This window comes from Zingiber officinale, chromosome 7A (genome assembly GCF_018446385.1).
Source record: "Zingiber officinale cultivar Zhangliang chromosome 7A, Zo_v1.1, whole genome shotgun sequence".
NCBI classification, from domain to species: Eukaryota; Viridiplantae; Streptophyta; class Magnoliopsida; order Zingiberales; family Zingiberaceae; genus Zingiber; species Zingiber officinale.
The window spans coordinates 74,141,260-74,162,275 of NC_055998.1; the positions used below are offsets into that span (position 1 = coordinate 74,141,260).

At 39.9% G+C, this 21,016-nt stretch overlaps 3 protein-coding genes across 3 annotated transcripts; 1 reads left to right on the forward strand and 2 right to left on the reverse strand.

The window, feature by feature from the left end:
* Positions 1–10,244: 10,244 nt before the first annotated feature.
* On the reverse strand, positions 10,245–11,850 carry LOC122001541 (receptor-like protein 51). Its single transcript, XM_042556336.1, has one exon. It carries the CDS (start codon positions 11,848–11,850, stop codon positions 10,597–10,599), a length of 1,254 nt encoding a protein of 417 aa, XP_042412270.1. The 3' UTR covers positions 10,245–10,596.
* A 118-nt stretch (positions 11,851–11,968) lies between these two features.
* Positions 11,969–17,394, forward strand: LOC122001542 (protein CONTINUOUS VASCULAR RING 1-like). Its single transcript, XM_042556337.1, has 7 exons — positions 11,969–12,398; positions 12,882–12,934; positions 13,659–13,768; positions 14,848–15,015; positions 15,085–15,182; positions 16,935–17,064; positions 17,137–17,394. The coding sequence occupies exons 1-7, from the start codon at positions 12,264–12,266 to the stop codon at positions 17,223–17,225; spliced, it is 783 nt and encodes a 260-aa protein (XP_042412271.1). The 5' UTR covers positions 11,969–12,263; the 3' UTR covers positions 17,226–17,394.
* A 111-nt stretch (positions 17,395–17,505) lies between these two features.
* Positions 17,506–20,827, reverse strand: LOC122001539 (proline-rich receptor-like protein kinase PERK2). The gene is made up of 8 exons (XM_042556334.1): positions 19,815–20,827; positions 19,241–19,705; positions 19,092–19,178; positions 18,916–18,986; positions 18,769–18,845; positions 18,525–18,672; positions 18,204–18,365; positions 17,506–17,887 (listed from the first exon to the last, which is right to left on the reverse strand). Exons 1-8 carry the CDS (start codon positions 20,743–20,745, stop codon positions 17,621–17,623), a joined length of 2,208 nt encoding a protein of 735 aa, XP_042412268.1. The 5' UTR covers positions 20,746–20,827; the 3' UTR covers positions 17,506–17,620.
* Positions 20,828–21,016: the final 189 nt, after the last annotated feature.

The window sequence follows — 21,016 nt, forward strand, 5'->3', positions numbered from 1 at the left end:
CACTACATTGACTTTATTATCCGAAATACATGCATGAAAAGAAATCATGAAGCGACTCTAGGCTCTTACCCAAGGGTCAATTTCTAAAAATATGTTTGCTAGATGAAAATTGAGCAGGAGAAGCTGGGCCAAAAGGGGATGGATCGACGAGCGTAGCAACGCCGTTCAGCAAGGGAGGGATACAGCCTAGGCCACAAGCAGAAGCGCCGTTTGGCAAAGGAGCCACTGAGACAACTATTCCCCAGGCCAGCTTTTACTCGTGGAAAGAATTGGCCCGGGGGAATGAACACTTCCGCGGGAAGACCTGTTGGGGGATTCGGGAGCGTTCACAGCTTGAGCCAGCTCCGCGCGCAAAGATCTGATGACCGCTTGCTGCTGAGTGATAGTACGTTGCTTATCCTCAAGGCCTGCGCGAAGGAGGGAGAGCGCTTGTTTATGCTCTTGACGCAACTGTTCCTGGATACCGAGTTGACGCTGCAGGCTAGCCTGGCACTGCTCCTTCCTCGTCCTCTCCACATCCACGCAGTACTTCGCAAGGCGGTACTGGTCTTCCATGGAATGCAGAGCAGCTACCTGGCGATCTCGATCCTGAGACACGCGATTCAGCTCACGCTCTTTTGAGACAAGTAGCGTGGTGAGTTCGTTTACCATCACTCGAGAGGGTGGTTGGTCAACTTCCTGAGAAGAAGGAGGAGAATGCATCGTGTGGAGAAGCGGTTGGCGGAACGCAGGAAAGACAGCGTAAAAAAGAAGCGATAGCACGGAGAAGCAACCTTAAGGCTCCTTATAAAGAGGAATGGCAGCTGAATCCAAGCAACTAAGTGGGCGCGGCGCCCCAAGCGGCTGGCGACACGGTAAAGGAGGCATGATATCCCAAGCAACGTGACACAAAAGCTGATGCGTGACGCAGGAAGCAAGGTGCGCAGAGATATGCTGAGATCATAGAGATACGCTGAGGTAGATACACAGAGATCTGCTGAAGTCACAAAGATAGGCCGAAGTCACAGAAATGTGCAGAGGTCTAGTCAGTCAGACTGTCGTCCTCCTTCGACTAGACTTGTGGGGGAGGCTTGTGATACGGTTAGTGATGGAGGGGCCCAAGAGGAAAGGATTAGAAAAGTCCAGGCTATGTGGCGGTCAAAAGTCATGAGGAGGTGGCGGTCAATAGTCATGGCGACTGCGGTCAAAGGCGGTGACAGGCGGTCGGGGCTCAATAGGTAGAAGCGGGTTGGGGCGGCGGGGAGGAGGAGGTCGGCTCGATCCCAGGAACTGCGATGGGGCCGGAACCACAGTACATGGGTCGAGTCCATGAGGTTGAGGTCACGAACCCTAAACTGCGGTTGAGGCGAGAAAGTACAAAGTCGGGGATGCAAGTCGGTGTCAGCGAGCTAAGCGAGGCAGAACTGGAGTATAGGCCAATGGGTCGGCAGCGGAGAGCTGATCGAGCGGCCAGACCCACAGACCTCGGTTGAGGCCGGGAAGTACAAAGTCAGGGATGCAAGTCGGTCAGCGGAGCTAAGCGAGGCCAAGCTGGAAGTATAGGCCAATGGGTCAAGGCAGCGGTGATCGAGCGGCCAGACCACGGACTGTGGTTGAGGGCAGGGAAGTACAAAGTGTAGGATGCAAGTCGATATCAGTGAGGAGGAGGCCAAGAGCTGAAGTATAGGCAATGGGTCGAAGCGGGCTGATCGAAGCGGCGAACCACGGACACTGCGGTTGAGGCAGGAAGTACAAAGTACGGGGCCAAGGCGGTGTCAGCGAGCTAAGGAGGCCAAGCTGGAAGTATAGGCCAATGGGTCGGAAGCGGCAGAGCAGCCCAAACCACAGACCTGCGGTTGAGGGCCAGGAAGTACAAAGCGCAGGATGCAGGTTGAAGATCAGCGTAGCTATGTCTAGACAGTTAGGGCTGCAGGTCTGCGAGTGGGAGGCCTGGAAATGCGAACCACAGGTGCAGGCTGGTGCGGGGGCACAACGAATCGGAGGAGCTAAGTAATACGGGAGCGGAGAATCTCAACGGTCCGTCAGGGGTAATCATTACATACCAACAATGCGAGCGAAGGCGAAGGTTCCTGAAACGAAAAGATGCCCTCATAGCCAGTAGTAGCCTGCCAGCTGTCTCTCACTACAGGACAAAACCCAAGTGCGAAGGCGGAGGTTCCTAAATAGAAAGATGCTTTCACAACAAATAGAAGCGCGACAGGTGTCCATGACTAGAGGACAAAGCCGGGCGTCCAACGTTTTCTGACAGGAGGGCAGGTTCTAGCAGGAGGACGGATAAAAGGGGAGAAATCCCTCGTACGCAGGTACGCGCACACACTCTCTCGTCACTTTTTTCCACAACTGTTTTTCCTTTCTGCTTCTCTCTGTTCTTTCTGGGGAAAAAGGACCTGACTTGAGCGTCGGAGGGCCTGATCCGGGGACTTTTTCCCTGGGTTTCGGTCTCTAACGTGGAAGGGGGAGATCGTCTGAGTGTGTGCAGGGTCCTGCAGCCGCATCAGCCACCCGTGGGGAGCCTGCGCCGCCCGCGACTTTCCGTCAACGTCCAGTCCACCGCGACCGGCCTTCGTCCGACTCAGCTTCCGGACGGGATCAAGTAGTTTTTAGATTTTTGTTGAAATGCATGGTTGCAGTATAATATGAACATATATAAAATCCCAACTGAGAACTAAGGTGAACTTGGTGTACTGAATTTCATCACTGATAGTGGAATAAAGTCTCTTATACATTGAAATGCACTTCTTAGGATTTCTTTATTTATGAATGTTAAATTTAGTAATTGAATTTATAGATGACAATCTATCATAATGTTAAACTTATTTTAATAAGTGTTTTTTGTAGAATCATTATGGATAAGGGTTGGATGTTTTTACCAAGATAAACGGAGAAGTATATGTCTCATAATAGTAGACTATGAAATTATACACTGTGAAGCTAATCCATTTTATTGATTCCTCATAATTTTCTTTATTGCCCTGTTTAATGTTAAATTATCATGTCTCTGCCTAGCAAACAATACAAGCTCAATACTTTATATCTGATCAATTATTGAGAAGATATGCCAATATTAATAGATCTTGGAACTCGATCATGTCTTGCTAATGCTCCAAATTCAGTTATCATTTCAAGTTTCTAAAATTTGCAGATTCCACATTAACCCTGCAGTTCTTTGTCAAATTCTTTTCCTCTGCAGCTTCCTGGTTCTTCCAAATTACAATGGTGCTGCCAACTTCAGTTAAAAAGCCTCCAAGATGCAATTAATTTCTGCATTTCACATTTCAGGAACAAGATTCAAGATCAATTTCAGAAATAAAACTGATTTCTGGATATCTGGTTTCTCAAATTCCAGTTTCAGAAATCTAAGTTCAAGGGAGTTTTGGCTTGAATCATGAAGAGTTATGCTTAGGGAAGAGTTCCATTTAACACCGAAATGATGAGAGGTACTTGTTGAACTTGATGAACTTCAAGATCGAGAGGTTGGAGATGGGACTACATCAGTGGTTATCCTTGCTGCTGAGTTACTTAAGGTGGCTTAGAGACTGTCTATTGAGTTCTTTTGCAATTTACATTATAATGTGAATTGTTGATGGGTTGCTATCCTTTGTTACAGAGCGCAAATGATCTTGTGAGAGATAGGATTCATGCAACGTCTATAAACAATGCCTTCAGGGTAGTGAATAACTAAACATTTTAAAATATTTGTGTTTTTTCTTTAGCAGTAGCCCATGTATAACAGAATTATTTTCTGTAAGCATTTCAGTTTTTATATATATCAAAGTATATGGTTTATAAAATATGCCAATTAATGTTTCTCAATATCTCTTGATAGCTTGCAATGAGAGAAGATTGCAAATATGTTGAAAAATAGCTTTCTGTAAAGGTATGAACCTGTTAATTAGTTTGTCAATATTGTATACTTTCAAAGTACTTGTACAATTTTCAATTTCCTCTGCTCACTTAGTAAGGATGCCATGTCCAAGGTTGAAAAACTTGGCAAATCTCATACAAAACTATGCAAAGACAAGCGTGCCCTCGAAATTAATTGCAATTGACAGTGATTTTTGCAAATTTGGTAAGATCAACACAATTACTTATTTTCTGTTTAACTTGTCCCTTACTTTGACTGAATAGTACTGAGCTCAAGGCAAAAATATATATATATAGTCAATATTTAAAATTATGGTTAACTTAAATTTGAATCAAGATTTATTTTCATAGGTAATTTTAATTTTTTATTAATTAAATTAGATTTGATCAATAATTTTAACTTTTTAGATTTAATTAATTTTTTATAGATTAAAGTTAAATTTGGTCATTTTAAATTTTTTACTCGTTAAATTTAGATTGGATTGATAATTTATTTTTTTTTTTTTTTACTTTAAAGTTAGATTTGGCTGTCAATTTTTTTTTATTTTTTATTATAATTTATCAGAAATTTTTAATTTTTATTAATAAAAATTTAATTTACTAACAAACATTAAGTTTCATTAATAAATTAAAAATATTTATTAGTTATACTTATTAGTAATTGATATATTTTTGAAAGTGCATTATTATTTCTCTATAATTTTTATTTTATTTATTTTTCTTCTCCTTCATTATCATTTTTACATCCTCTTCATTATGCTCGGGCTCTCCAGAAGTTATTATGCTCTCTCTATTGATGTTTATCAACTAAATTTTTTGGCTAAGTAAATTTAATTGATAATTTGTCAAAATTAAAATTGATAAAAAAAAAAAATTGCTCGATGCATAAAACTTCTGCTAAGTAGAATCTAAGGAAATGATCTATCATAAGTCATGACTATATCTACTATTCAAACATATTATTTCTAATTTATACAACAATAATTTTAATGTTTCATTCCTTGCAAAGTTAAAATTGATGGATAAAAAATTTTAAGATAACAATTAAATTGTATGTTAATAGTATTATTATAACTTATTACTCATTGCCAAGTTATTATTTTTAACATTTCATTGATGAAATTTAATTTTATTTATTTAATTAAAAATATCTATTACATAAATATATTATTTTTTTAATAAATTATGCTAGAAAGTTCAACATTAAAGAATTTTTATTTTTTAAATTTTACTAATAAAGAAGTAAGCTTAAGCGACCTAGTTAGTAATTGCTTCATATTGTAAAAATAAGTTTTTACAATGTATAAATTATCCTTTTAAATTTTACTAATAAAATTAAATACCTCTAATAATATTTTATAAAAAATATATTTTTTAAAAAATATTAAGGCCTTAAAAAAAAATTTTGCCTAAGGTCTCAAGAATCGTTGAGACTATTTTAATTGTACGTGTATATATTAGTTATGTTTGGTGCTCATCACTACCGCCAAAAGATTAGGCTTTTGATTACAGGCAATAATCCAAATGCTATTTCTGTGGAGTTTCTGCTTTAACTTCTTGATCCATCAAGCAGAAAGTTAATTATTTGGCATACAAGAAGCAGCATATGTAACCAGCATGGTATAGAAGTGCACAATTTAATATGGTTTACCATCCAAGATACAAATAATTGAACATTGGTATTGCTTAAGGTTGCGTATGAAGCTTATGTGAAGATTGAGTGAATCGACTGCAAGGTTAAATAAGAGAATGAATTAGATAGTAGCCTCCATACTGACATCACTACTGATAATCAAATTAGATAGTAGCCTCCATACTGACATCACTACTGATATTCAACCTCAATTACTAATGATTTATGATGTGATATATTTCCTTATTTGAATCAGTCACTTGTACGTGCTTGGCCTACGGATGTAATGGACATCAAACTGTAGGATGGATGTAAAGCTAAAGCAAATTTATTCTACATTGAGAATTGACTATTGAGCAAGTTGGAAGAGATACGAATCTGCTTGGCCAATCAATTTTTTGAGTGTCTCTGTTTTATATATGGATATAATTGCAGCATAAGGCTATCTTAGTGACACATTACAAAACTTGAATTTTTTGGTTCCTCTTTACCTAAGTTTCAAGGCTAATATAGTTCTTTGCTACCTATTTTTTGCTTCTATGTGTAACCATATCATAGTATATGTTATGATATAATGTGCTTGACTTGTGACCTGTTTAATTTGTGACCTTCGTCTGCTTGATATTTTTTATAGTTTAAGAAAATAAATTTTTTCTTGGAACCAAAGGACTTTAGTAAAATTCATACTGATTATGTGAAATATAGTTTGACTAGTAAGAAAAAACATTGAGGGGCTAGTTTAAGTAAACAAACAAGATCCTTTTTTTTTTTAATTTGATTAAGATTTTAGTTATATTATATCTGGTATTCAATTGAAAAGGGGTCTTAAAGATATTGTTAATAAGATAAGTAGCGGATAGTTAAAATGGAAATGAATTTAATTATGCGATTCTCATGTGTCACTTTGTTTAAAGGGTGAGATTTATGAGATTATATATGTTGTTAGCCTATTATTTTTGCCAATTCTGTTCATTGAGTTTAATGTATTGCTTATATGTGTTGCTTCATCTTAATTATAATGTAATAATTTTCTTCCTCGTAGATGAATGTGTAAGGAAATTGAAAGTGGATTTTTTTTTTTTTTTTGCCAAGAAGAGTACTCATATTTTCGGAGAAGATGTAATATTAGAAGGGTTATAACACATTTTTAGTTCAATAGTAAGAAGACTGATCAGTTGTATTTTTATTACATTTTAATCGATGTTATTTATAAGGGTTTAATTAAAAAATTCGTGGTATAAATATAATAGATAACGGTTTTGTAATAGATTTATTTTTTGCTAAAAAGTTGAATTTTAAAAAAAAATAACATTTTTTATCCATTAAAAAATGTTGTCTCCGTTAAAAATGATAATGTTTTTTAAGCGTTGTAAAAATATTATCTTTGCAAAAAAAGACAATGTTTTTTAAGTGTTACAAAAACGTTGTCTTTGTAAAAAAGTACAATGTTTTTTAAACGTTGCAAAAGCGTTGTTTTTGCAAAAAAAAAAAAAAAACAATAAGATCGTTTAAGTGTTGTCTTTGAAAGGAATTTTAACAATAGTACTTTTAACAACGTTTTTTCAGTCATAGACAATGCATAAACAGTATTATCTTTAAGTTTTTTTTCCGTAGTGATGAGACGTAACTTGGGAGATATGCTCGCATACTCCAGGCTCAATGATCGAGGTAGATTATACATGACGTGCATTTATTAAGCATGACGACATTTAATGCAAAATGTCATTTGGAGCATGTCTTGAATTTGCCACATGGCCGTTATAGTCAGGTAAGAGATAGTCGATATATTCGACTACACAACAATCCAGTTAGTTGAATTCTCGTCTCCTTCGACTAGACTTGAGGGAAAGATAGGTGATGCGGGAGATAATTAGAGGGGGCCACGTGGTTAAGGAAGTCAATAGTCCTGTTGATGTGGCGGTCAAAGTCAATAGGAGGTCACTCTGACTCCAAACAACCCGACTCCATGCCGATCTCGAGTCTGGATTATTCCTGGCACCATGCAGCCCCGATTCCAAGCAACCCCGGTTCTATGTCGATCTCGAGTCTGGATCATCCCCAGCTCCATGTGCCACTCTTGATCAACTCGACTAATCAGAGTGGCACACTCGACTGCCAACAACTAAAGTGATAAGTTGGGGTTTGCTGAAGATGTGCACAACGTAGCCATTGTTCGGTGAAGAACGTGGGAAACACCAACTATTTAATCCAAGAAATGTCGGCAATGTAGCCATTTATTTAATTAAACGTGGATGACACCAACGTAGATCTTGGAGCATGTGGAGCATAGCCATAACCCTAGAAAAGATAGCCCGATCCTACAGATGTAGGTATGCACACACACATCCAAAAAAATTCTAAACTGCTATCCTTCGTTGTCCTTCCTCCTCCACTAGAAACTAACTTAAGCTTTAGAGTGGTTGTGTTGGAGAGTCCTCAGCTATCATTCTAACCCTCTCTTTTCTAGTATCTTCTATCTAGGCCTCAACAAATCTCTCCACAAGTCATCATTGTGCCAAGGCGAATGACAACAAAGTCAGCATCCACGTCAAATGACTAGTGGCTCGTTCATTGGTGTTCTTTGGCAAGAACACGAACGTTGTTCACGTTGAGATGCATTTTGAGTTGGTGAGTGAAGAATGAGATTATGTATGATTTGAGAGGGTGAGGAATGAGTGCACACATCATGTGAGAGTATGCCTCTTGAGCGTGTAAGCATGTATAGTATGCCTCTTGAGCGTGTAAGCATGTATTCGATGGTGAGGATTTAGGTGAATAGATTCATCTTAAATGATCTATCTAGTCTAAGCAAATGATTATTGATAAAGGCATTCCAAACCTGTTTATGATTGAGGCTTTGCTAAAAAACCTACGAGGGTGAATAAATCTACCAGAATGATCTATCTAATCCGCAGTAAATTATTCGTGATAATTAAAGACATTAAAAATTTATTGATAACTACCCACTTGCTAAAAGTATTCAAGAGCCGATGATGGAGACCTTTGGATGGTTTGAGGAGATGAGAATATTTGTATCATTTTGGCTCCAGATGAGCTTGTCCACTAGAGGAGGGGTGGCTAGTGAGGACAGCTAGCGAGACGCATGGAGGCAATGAGATTGTTTGATACTGATGGCAAAGACATGTGGAGCCACCTATGGATGAGTGATGACACTAAAACTGTTTGATACGAATGACCGACACCGATCAATGCCCGATCTACTGTGGATTGTACAGAAGATAAATAATTAACCGGAGTACATATGATGATAAGGTATGGTGAGAGAGATATTGATATACATGAGTATGATGGTACACGTGAAAGCACTTGTACATCATACCTTACATACCCTAACAAATATGTCATTTCGTCATACATGACATAGATAGGGATTTTTAATTTTTTATATGTATATGTATTTCTTTGATGGTATATATTTATTTTTCAAAAAAATAAATATTATTCATCAACGTTATTTATGAATATTAATAAATTGAAATTATATGTATTTAAGTTTGTTTATTTAATTTAATAAATTATTTAAATTTATTCATTTAATTAATCTTATATATCTGTATTAAACGAATATAAATAAATTATTATCAAACCGAATGCTAAATTTATATATGAATATTTAGTTAAATGAATGCTAAATTTATGTATGAATATTTAGTTAAATGAAGTTTGATGATCAACTTGACTGGTTTACAACCCAAGAAGTTATTTATTTTTATCACTTTCACTTTATATGCGAAATAATTGCATATCTAAATAATATAATGTTTTTCAAAAGATAATGACAGAAAATACTTTGGCCCTTATTTTGAACTACGCACCAACAGATTTCCAGAAAAGGGAGAAAACCCTTCAATTTTGATATTGAATGCCATTCACTTTCCTTCAGAATCCACTCACAGTTTGACTTCTCCTTTACAATACAAAATGGATATGGATTTTCCTGTGAACTTGACTACATATGATCATAAAACAAAGGTCACCTCGAATGGATCTAATGACTAACGTATGAGGTATTGTCATAATGATATCTGTGATTCGAATCTCAGCAAGCCGAGATAAATATCTTTCTTATGTGCTAGTTACTATTCCAAAGACTAATAGTCATCCGTGATTTATCTTTTCCGTGTTGACCCTGGGACAGATTGACGGAGATGGATTGATAAGGACGCTGGGAGCGAGCGTATTCACTTTTTTGTCATGATAAAACAAACATATGAGTTTAACATGATTTATTATGTAGACCCATCTCTGAGCATCATCAGATGGTGTTTAAGTGTTCGTGTAATTATTGTCCTGCATTTGTAACTAGTCTAATCTATCGAAAACTTATAGATAAAACATCCATAAGTTCTGTCAACTCTGCATCTAGAGCTATAATTAAGTCATGCTAATTCAAACTTATTTAATAAGATAATTAATTAAATCATTTAACTATTAAAATGAAAATTTTACATTGATTATTAATTTAATAATTAACTCTTGTTTGTTCATTTGAAAAATTTTCTTTGTTTTGATGGCTGATTAGAATTTTATGAATTTACATAATTCGTGGAACGTTATTTATATTTATATATATATATATATATAATTTAATTAATTATTTAAGTTTATTTATTTAATTGATGGAATATGTATTGAATAAATATAAATAAATTTTTAGCCAATCAAATATCAAACTTTTTCATTAATATTTGATTCATATACATCCGGCAACAACACCACAATTCCAGCTAAAAGAAGCCACCCTTTGCCTGTAGAGTTGAGACATGTATCAATCCTGGGGCCATCAATCTCGTTAACTCCCACAACGATTTGTTAGTTATTTAGCCAACATCACTCGAATTATCAGAATTAATTAATCTGCAAGAACATATCTTAGTTAATAATTGATGATTAATCTGAAAACGAGGAACAAAGACACAGAGATGAGATCAGATCACGCTAAATCTACTCTAAGTCTACGAAACTACGAAACTACAATCAAAAAGAGCTTTTTTTAAATGGAAATTAGTAAAATAGAGAATTTTGGCGTTGATATCGAATTTGTCTGGAGAATTGAAGCTGTTCTGCTGATTCAGGCTTCAGCGGCAGATTTTGGATAGGCAAATGAGGAAGATGACCAAGAAAACGAGGCAGGAGAGGGCGATCGCCACCCCGAGCACCAGCTTGCTAGGCCCGTGGTGGTTTCCGCCTCCGCCGCCGCCATTGTCTCCGCTTCCTTCGTCGCTGCCATCGTCGGCGTAGTCTGAGTCCGCCCGCGTGGAGCGGTCCGGTGGCGGCGACACCGGCTGGCCGTACTTGTCGCAGGGCGCGATGCCGAGCTTGAGCTTGAGCTTGGAGGGGAGCTGCGTGCGGTTGTAGCAGAGGTTGGCGTTGCCGCCGACCTTGAAGACGTCGAGCTTGCGGAGGAAGGTCGCGTTGAAGGGGAAGACTCCCTGGAAGTTGTTCTTCTCCAGGTTTAGGAATTTGAGCTGCTTCATTTCGGCGACGAACTTTGGGATGCTTCCGTTGAACTGATTCGAGCTCAGATCGAGGTGGGTCAGCGACGAAAGCTGGGAGATTGAGTCGGGGATCGGGCCGGAGAGCGAGTTGTGGGCGAAAGTTGCGTTTTTCAGGTCGGCGAGGTCGCCGATGGAGTCAGGTAGGGTTCCGGAGAGGGCATTGGAGCTGAGATCGAGGTTTTGGAGGGAGCCGAGGGCGGAGATCGAGCTGGGAATACGGCCCTTGAGGCGGTTGGAGGAGAAGTTGAGGTAGACGAGGTCGAGAGCGTGCCAGTGGCGGGGAACGCCGCCGGAGAGGTTGGTCCGAGCTATGGTGACCGAGCGGAGGCGGCGCATCTGGGAGAGGACGACGGCGGGACCGCTGGTGGAGATGGGGACGCCGACAACGGAGAGGTCGGTGAGGTTCTGGAGGCGGGAGAGCCACACGCCGGTGAGGCGGCGGAGGGAGGTGTCACAGGAGAAGGAGCGGAGGGAGGAGGCGAGGGAAACCGGGAGGTGCTTGGGGGCGGAGACGGGACAGCGGAGGAAAGAGAGTGAGCGAAGAGTGGAGAGGGCGCGGAGGGCGGTGGTAGGGAGGTCGAGGTCGGGGGAACAGTTGGCTAAGCGGAGGGAGACGAGGTGGCGGAATGGGGCGGAGTTGTCGCAGGCGGTCGCGTTGTCGCGGGCGGAAGGGACAGAGCAGGGGTCGCGGGAGGTGGGGAACCCCATGGATTGGAGCGCAGTCAGCTGCCGTGGGTCTAGATCGGAGCCTCGCGAGGGGACCTCCGGCGGAGGAGCGGCGGCGCCGGAGATTAGTAGGATTAGCAGAGGGAGGGCGGAAAGGGGCTGCGCCATTAGCAAAGCTCGACGAGAGGAGAGAGAGTGGAGAAGAAGAGGCGGGCGGGTCTGTGTTGTTTTAGAAAGAGAAAAAGTTGCACACTCCTGAAACTTTTTGCGGGTGGGTGCGTTGTAGACTTTTGCCACATCACCCGCAAGTATTTCACAGGTAACCATTAATATAGAAAGTTTTCGATATTTACATCTTGATTTCGTTAGATCAGGACCGTCCAATTCCCACTTCATGCCCTCGCCGTCCTCGTCCTCACCGCCTCGACGCTTCGCCATCGTCTCCTCCCTCTTCGACTCCCCCGCGGCCCCGCCTCTCTGCTTCACCTGCGCCATCGCGTCCCGAAATCACGAGGCGAAGCGTCTTCCAATTGCCTTCTCTCTTCCGGAGAGCACGAGGAGGAGATCGTGTCGAGCAGCGCATGGGCGAGGAGGGGTCGCCGAGCTCGATGGGGAGCCTGGAGAGAGATCGGGAGCTTCTTATTCCCGTATCCATGGAACTCCACGGTTCCACCAATGCTTCTTCCTCTTCCTCTCATCACCATTCCGGTAGAGAGGTAACGCGATCATTTCCCATCCGATCTTCTCTTTCTGGGCAGTAGGATCCATGAAGCATGCGTATTTGAAATAATTATATTTCTCTTTAAATTTCTGCAAAGGATAGGTCGATTATACAATTTATATGGCAATGTGAATGAGTTTGAAGACTAATTAGCTCTTGTAGTCTATTGTAAATTTCGAATTCGTCATAAAAACAACTCCGGAATGCTCTTAATTTTGTTTACCAAATTTAATTTGGTCTCAGTAATGATTTTCTTATGCATGTGGGAAACTGTGTTAAGGTGGAGGCGGATGTTTCTGAAATATTTTCTTGTGCATTAAATAAATAATTAAATATCTTTAATCGTGTACGGTAACTGCTTGGATATGTTTTGAAGTGGATTGATGCTTCTAATTGGAGGTTATAATACATGTAATCTTTATGCTTATTGCTATTTTTTATTAAATAATCTGGAAATTATTCACTTCTTAAACTGCAGGCTTTTTATAAAGTCATCCGTAGTTGGACTTCGAAGAAGTTTATGACAGGATGGTAGGGTCTTCTCTTTAGTGTCTTAGATAATTCTTGTGCTCTCATTGTGATCTTTATTTGTAAGTATATTACTGGCGTAATGTATCACACTTCTTCAACATTTTACCATATGCAATTTGCTGTCAATCTGAAAATTTTCAAGAAACTTAAAAACTCACAGCATGATAGAGCAGTAGTCCCTGTTGATATCCTTACAACTTTCAATCAAATTATAGAGTGACAGTAGTCTGTTTCCTTAGCCTTTTATTTTGTTCTACGTTAGGAGAACTTCCATGCCCAAGTAACTAAACGTAAAAAAGAGGAAATATACATAAATCTAAAGGAAGGAAAATAGGATTTTGAACGTTGTCTTAATTCCTTTCTCATACTTCTGGAAAATTTTATTTCTTACCTAACTTTTTCAGTTTCATTCAGACCAATAATTTGATCAAATCCCTACTTGTGCAATAAAATGTGCCTTTTGACCCTAGCCATTTAAGCAAGGAAAAGAAAGTAACAAATAACTAAAAGTTGCACAACCAGATAGCATTTTATTTTTGAGAATTTGCCTATGTAAATCGTACTGCTTATGTTTTTCAATAATTAATAATCACAGTTAGTTGGAACAAACATGGTTTGGTGAGATGATTATAATCAATTAATAATCAAAATGAACTTTCATTAGCAAGTTATGTCTGATGCACAGTAGTTACCTCTCATCGCTTCATTTGTCTTTAATTTTCAGTGTCATTCTCTTTCCTATTGCAATGACGTTCTATATCACTTGGTGGTTTTACCATTTTGTGGATGGATTTTTTTCTCCAGTCTATGCTCAACTTGGGATAAACATATTCGGTATGGGTTTTTTCTTTCCTATTTTTATTTTGTGGTTTATTATGAAACTGTGCACCTGTTCTAGCTTTACTGATACTGCTTCAAGAATACATCATGTGTATGCTTTCAACTACTGTAATTGATCGTTATTACACTTTCTGTGTGGAGGGGTATGATTTTGTTCTCGGTCTTGTTGACATCCTTCTCATTGTCTCATGCATACTTCTCTTGATGTTTAATATTACAATGCCTAAATTTTTTCTTGTTTGTCTACTTTTTTTTTTAGGGGAAATGAGGTCAAAAACAAACCTATAGAATATATAAAAATGCAAGTATGCACAGATGCTCTTTATGCCTTAGTCATCCAACTACAAACAGGTGCTGATAACATTATATTCAAGGTCCATGTTTAATCTGCAAATATCCATTGGGTATTACATGCTAGACCTAAAAGCTCACAGGCTTAATCTGTCAACTCTCGGTTCCTCGTTAACCTTTAGATTCCTATTCTGATTCAGCATTTAGTTTTCTGTGTCAACAATAGGAATAACAAGCTGAAAGTTCCAGCTGTTTAAGATTGGCATTTCTGTTTGCATGCTGAAGCTTTTGTTTTCCAAACTATGCTATGAGATAAAACTTGATTTATATTATGCATACGCCACTTGTAGATATAAGGTTATCCATCTGCTCAGAACTAGACCTGCTATGGGTAAAAGATATACTTGAGATAAAGCACGAACATAGTGGCTTAAGCTGCTAAACTGTCTCTTGAAGTTCAATACTAAATCAATTGTCTTCATTGTTGAGGTTATCAATTTGTCTTTCTCTTAGTTTAGTTCTAATTATTGTAGCCATACTCACACTTAATAAGCATATCCATATTCAGAGATTTACTTGCATTCTAGCAATGCAATATATCTTGCATTATCCTATCTTATGCTAGGGCAATGTCCTTTGCACTTTGGAAATTCTCCTGATGTCAAAGCAAGTATGATTTTACTCTGTCAAGTTATCAAAGAATTTCATTATCAGCTCTTCCAACTTTTACTCTGTATGTTGATCCTGTCAACATGTTTTGTGTAACTGGAATTGCTTTCCAGGACTTGGTTTTGCTACTTCCATAACGTTTATCTTCTTGGTTGGAGTTTTCATGTCATCATGGTTGGGTGCATCTGTCCTTGGCCTTGGTGAATGGTTTATTAAGCGCATGCCATTTGTTCGTCATATTTACAATGCTTCTAAGCAAATAAGTTCTGCTGTCTCACCAGGTGAATAATTCTAATTTTGTTTTTTTTATACTTCAATATGCATTTCTAACTTGATTTTGCTAAACACAGACCAGAATAAACAAGCCTTCAAGGAAGTCGTGATTATTAGGCACCCTCGGTTAGGTGAATATGCATTTGGATTTATCACATCTGCGGTTTCCCTACAGGTGCTTGTCATCTTTCTCATAACTTTGGCGTGCTTAGTGTTCTTTCTAAATTAATGCTTGTATATTAAAATTTTCTTTACATTTTTATCTTGTCAGTCATGTTATCTCTTTGACCTTTTCTAGTATAAAACTTGATGAATGGTAGAGATTACATTCATTATATCATCTTTACATCATCTAGCTGTGGTTGTCCCAACTATTTATTTAGAGTTGACTACATGAATCTTTTTCCTCTGTAACTTCTATACAAGGTTGTATCACTAGTAATCTTCAAACTAATTTAATTCTTTTGTTATGTTTATTAATATGTTGTTTAATCTCCTTCTACCTTTACACATTCACTAATAGGTAACTCTTCTAATTAAAGAATCTATAGACCTTTTCGAGCATGGCCATACCATCTCAATCTCGTTGGATCATCGGAGCTACAACTAATTTTTTATCATCTTTACTTGCTTCATAGAAGAGGCAATAAGCAGAAAAGTTTTTCCTATTGTGGAAAACTATTTTCCTGTCAATAAGAAGTGGCTATAAACTAGGCATGTTTAGCAACTACAAAGTCCGGGAGCCTAATTGGAAGAAGGCTTCCTTCAGGATTTCTAGTTGGTTTGTAGGTTTTCCCTTCTTACCATTCAGGCCACTGCTCAGATGCTGAACTGACTGAATACAAAATTAGTGTGTTTTTTTTTCCCTTAGTACTGACTCATCCCAAATTGAACTTTACATCGTAAATGGTTTGAACCAACCTGATAGATTATATTGGTTGACCTGAAATTTGATTCACTCAAATGATAAGTTGGTTTTTATCGTTTATTCTTCAATTTGAGTCAATTTTAGATACCGACCTAGAAATGAAATGACCAATTTTCATTGGGTTTTGGGGAAAAAAATGCCATGCGAATTCATGAGGTTGGATAAGAAATAGTTTTTCTTCATAAACTTAGATTAATGTTTGACAAACACATCAAGTTGTAATTTCACTTTTGTAGAAACTTGACATCTACCATGGGAAAGATAGGCTCTTGATTATAGATGATGATTCTCGTTTGTTCCAAGTTTTTTCATCTTTGCTCATTCTAGTTTTCCCCATTTCTTTCCCGATTCAAATGGTAAAAACCATAATCCTTGACAACTTTGGTCAAGAGTTATAATGCATGATCATTCTAATGCACCACCAAAATTGAGACCTCAATCACTGAGAAATCTGGAGATAATCAATCTTACGTAGAGAATCAGAATGAGAATTTATTAGCTGAAAACTATTCTAATATACGAAATACTAACCCCTTTTATACATTGATAATAAGTGTTGCTCTTTGTAAAATAATGACTTAATTTATCCCAATAAAATTCTATTTGACTTTTCCTAAAAAATTCAAGAGTTTTTAAAAATTCTCCCATTATTTTCTTAAAAATATCATAAATTATAAAAATTTTAAATGACTTGCGTTTCTTTAAAATTTTCAACGAATTTGAACAAGATTTGAAAATACTAACTACGTTACATTCCCGTCTCCACTATTTTTTGCAACAATTATTAATCTGAGTGAAATTTCTTCTGCAGTGAATCAATTAATTTATTGGTTTTTTTTGTTCTGAAATCAGCTAATTTCCTTGTTCTATAATCTTTATCTAATGTCATGCATTAATTTCAAGATTCAGAACTTATTTTTGCTTGTTCACAAATTTATTGCTATGTTTCTTTGATAATAGCTTATCTTACATATATGCCTATTGTTTCTTGATTGATAGCATACTTATTCCGTTGAGGAGGAACTCTACTGTGTTTATGTCCCAACCAACCATCTCTACGTTGGCGATATTTTTCTAGTCAGCTCGAAAGATATTATTAGACCGAACCTTTCTGTCCGTGAAGGAATCGGTAAGTTCCTATCATCCTTTATCGCAGCAACCTACCTTTGTGTTCTTATACTGTGTCCATCTTCAAATGCAGAGATTGTTGTTTCTACTGGCATGTCGATGCCGCAAATTCTCACTACACTTGATCCGCACATGGTACCAGTTGATAGAACTAAGATCTAACCTGAGTTTCTAGTGGTTGATGACTATTTCCCACACTACACGACTGGCTTTCCACCTCGACATTTTGCATACAAAAGCATGTTTCTTTTTCTAGTTTAACTCGATCTGTAGATAAGACACAAGGATTTTGGTAGATGCTATTGCTTATGTTCTTTTGAACCTTGAAAAATCTGTATTCCATGCTGAAGTAATTTTCATGAACTTGGCTTTTTTTTCCCAATCAAAACCTAGTGACTAGTGTATTAGTTTTAACATCAACTAGCAATGAGCCACTCAGCCATGAGAAGAAGAATCTTATAGACTATGATTCAATGAACAATGTTTTGCATATAAATGATGAAGAGCAACCCGAGTGAAAAGATACTGTACAATGAATCAAAGATCAAATCAATCTCCTATACTTCAGAACTGAAATCTTTGGTGCTTCTCCTCGACCATGCTATCTCATATGGATCATTGTCGACGAATGAGGAATCTTGGTTCTCATTTGACTCACTCACACTGTAAAGGCTGCTGCTTGTATCTTCTGGATTCCCAAATGCCATCCTCCTCAATCTTCTCATGAATTCCGAGTTGGATGAACTCTCAATGGCACTGTGTCCAGGCAAAACTTCTCCGTGCAAAACCTCGAGAGGTAACTCCCCTTCCAAGAACCGAACAATCTGCATAACTTCTTCAGTTAGTTCAAACACGCGTCCTAGAAATACAGACCAATGCTTGAGTCTCAATCAAGAAAAAGTATGCTTTCAATTCAGAACTGAAACCTTGATCACATAGAAGAGGAGATAAATGATTATGATACATTAGCAAGGTTGATGGCACTAGGATACTTGGTGAGAAGAGATGACACTATCATTTGCGGAACCACTATTCGGAATCGTATCGCCATCACATAGAGGATAATCATGATAGACTAGCATGTTTAGGCAAGTTTAGTACAAGGTACTGTGGTTAGAAGAGATAACTAAGTTTACTTGCCTCACTCATTCGCGGCCGAAGTTTTGCAGACTGGCGTACACAGGCAGCGGCGCAAGCAACCATGCGTGTCATCTCGTTAGGACCGTAGACTTTCTCAAGACATGGGTCGATGAGGGCATCATAGTTGCCATCCTTTCCAGCTTGTGTTAGCAATGGTCTTGCCTGTGAGAATTTGAATAACAAAAAAATGTTCCTTAGTTTTGTTATAGTGAAACATTAATAGGGTAGGAAACATTTGGTTGACGGATCTACAAGTCGAACGAGACCGAAAAAAAGGAAGAGAAGAAAATGGAACTAGATATACTTAATTAGGCGACTAACCCAAGTAACCAAAGACTCATCCATGTAACCTTGACCTGAAAACACAGGTCGTCTTCCACTGATCAATTCCAGCAGCATTACTCCGAAAGAAAAGACATCAGACTTATCGCTTAGTTTACCGGAAACTGCGTATTCAGGTGCCACATACCTGCCCGAAAACAACATATAAACACTATCTAGAATTACAATTCCAAACCCAATTTGTGAAGACTGATAAGGAAGCAAATAAAGGAACATTTCAGACCCGAAGGTTCCAACAACTCTAGTCGAAACATGTGTGTCGCCTTCGCCTTGAAACTTAGCCAGCCCAAAATCTGAAACCTGAAAAGGAATCCAATTTGATTACATTCCCATTCGGAAAGCAAACTACACAAGTGATTTTTTACTTCACCTTCGGCTCAAAGTTCATATCAAGGAGAATATTGGCAGCCTTGATATCACGGTGAATAATTTTAGGACGGCCTGTTGAATTCAAAACACAGATATCAGATCAGAGCTACAAAGTTTCATTCACAAAATCACTAAAAGATTGGTGTTCTTCAAACGGAAAGGAACAATGCAACTGACAATCTTCGTGAAGATAAGCTAACCCCTTCGCGGAACCAACAGCAATCTTGACTCTGATCGACCATTCCATCGTCGGCTGATCCTTCCCTGCACAAGTATACACCTATGAAATAACACAAACTCAAATTCATATGAGTTTAGGAGGCTACCATGTAAGTGAAACTCCAGAGTCTTGTTAGGAAGATACTCATACACAAGCATCCTCTGGCTTCCAGAAATGCAGTAGCCTTCCCATGTCACCAAGTGTTTGTGATGAACACGACTGAGTTTTTCGACTTCGGCAAGGAATTCTCGGTCGCCCTGCCCACTCCCGGCCGTCAATCTCTTGACGGCGAATTCCTTGCCATCGAGTGTGCCTTTGAAAACCTGGCCAAAGCCACCTCTGCCGAGAATATTAGCGTCGGAGAATCCTGCGGTTGCCCGTGCCAGTTCTTCGAAAGTGAAGTTAATCTTTGCAAAATTGAGGTTGAAGGCTGGGGAAGAGGGCGATAATGGAGTTTCACCGGAGGGGTGGCGGGATCCTGAATGGCGGCTCGGTCCACTTGAAAGAGGCATTGTCTCTGAGGAAGAGAGCTTCACCGGTGAAGGAGTATAATGAGGAGGATATGGATAGTCTGAGAATGAAAGGTCTATTAGTACGAGATGTTAAGAACAATTGGCCAAAAAAGATCGGTTTTTTTTTTGAAGAATTATTGGGTAACGGTTTGATCTTTGGAAGAGTACCTGGGTGTGGGGAAGATGTTGGTGTCGGAGGTCGTCGCCGGCGACTCCTCCGGCAGAGGAATAAAAATACGCCCAGCAAAAGGGCGAGGACCACGGCCGCCGCTGCTCCCCCTCCTGCTATTGCTCCAGTTGAGGACGACGAGCTTGAGGTGTTCGAGGATGGAGGTGGCGGACCTGGCGGTGGAGATGGTGTGAGTGGAGGCGACGGTGGAGATGGTGTGAGTGGAGGCGACGGTGGAGATGGTGTGAGCGGAGATGAAGGTGGCGGCGACGGTGGAGGTACGTTACGCGGAGGAGTGATTGGTGGAGGGGGCGACCGAGTCAAGGGTGGCGGAGGTGGAGAGAGGACCGGCGAGGGAGGACCCACTTGGGGTGGAGGCGGTGACCGAGGAGGGAGGAGCGGTGGCGGCGGCGAGGCGGCCGGAGGGGAGGCAGGGGGAGGAGCGGGATTCGAAGGAGGGGGCGGCGACGGCGAGGTGGCCGGAGGGGAGGCAGGGGGAGGAGCGGGATTCGAAGGAGGGGGCGGCGGCGGAGAGGCGGGCGGAGGGGAGGCAGGGGGAGGAACGGAATTCGAAGGAGAGGGCGGCGGCGACGACGATAGTGGAGGAGGGGATGCCGGCGGAGGTGTTGCTGGAGGAGGAGAGGTGGGAGGCGGCGGCGCTGAGGTAGGCGGAGGGGACGTCGCCGGCGGAGGAGTTGCCGGAGGAGGAGATGTAGGAGGCGGCGACGCCGAATTAGGCGGAGGGCTGGAAACCGGAGGGGGCGGGATGGGCGTCGTCGGAGGCGGCGCTGAGTTGGAAGGGGGCGGCGCAGCATTCGAAGTCGTCGGAGGCGGCGAGGAATTCGTCGGAGGAGGAGGCGCAGAGGCCACTGGAGGAGGCGTCGAGGACGGCGGCGGGGGGCCCGAGGCCGTCGGGGGCGACGCAGACATGGCGGCGTCAAAGCCGGGAGTGACGCCGGGCGGGAAACGAGTTTACGCGTTGCTCAGCTCGCTTTTCCCTATAATCCACGGACGTTCCACGACGAAATGCTTATTATAAAATTAATATGCCATTTTAATTAAACGATGCTTACACAGCATAATATCACATTTTTATTTAAATTTAATATTACAAGTTAAATTAAATTCAATAGCAAATACAAAACTCCAAAGAATTAAAGACATGTCAAAGTCAAACCCTTCACATAATTATAAAATGCCC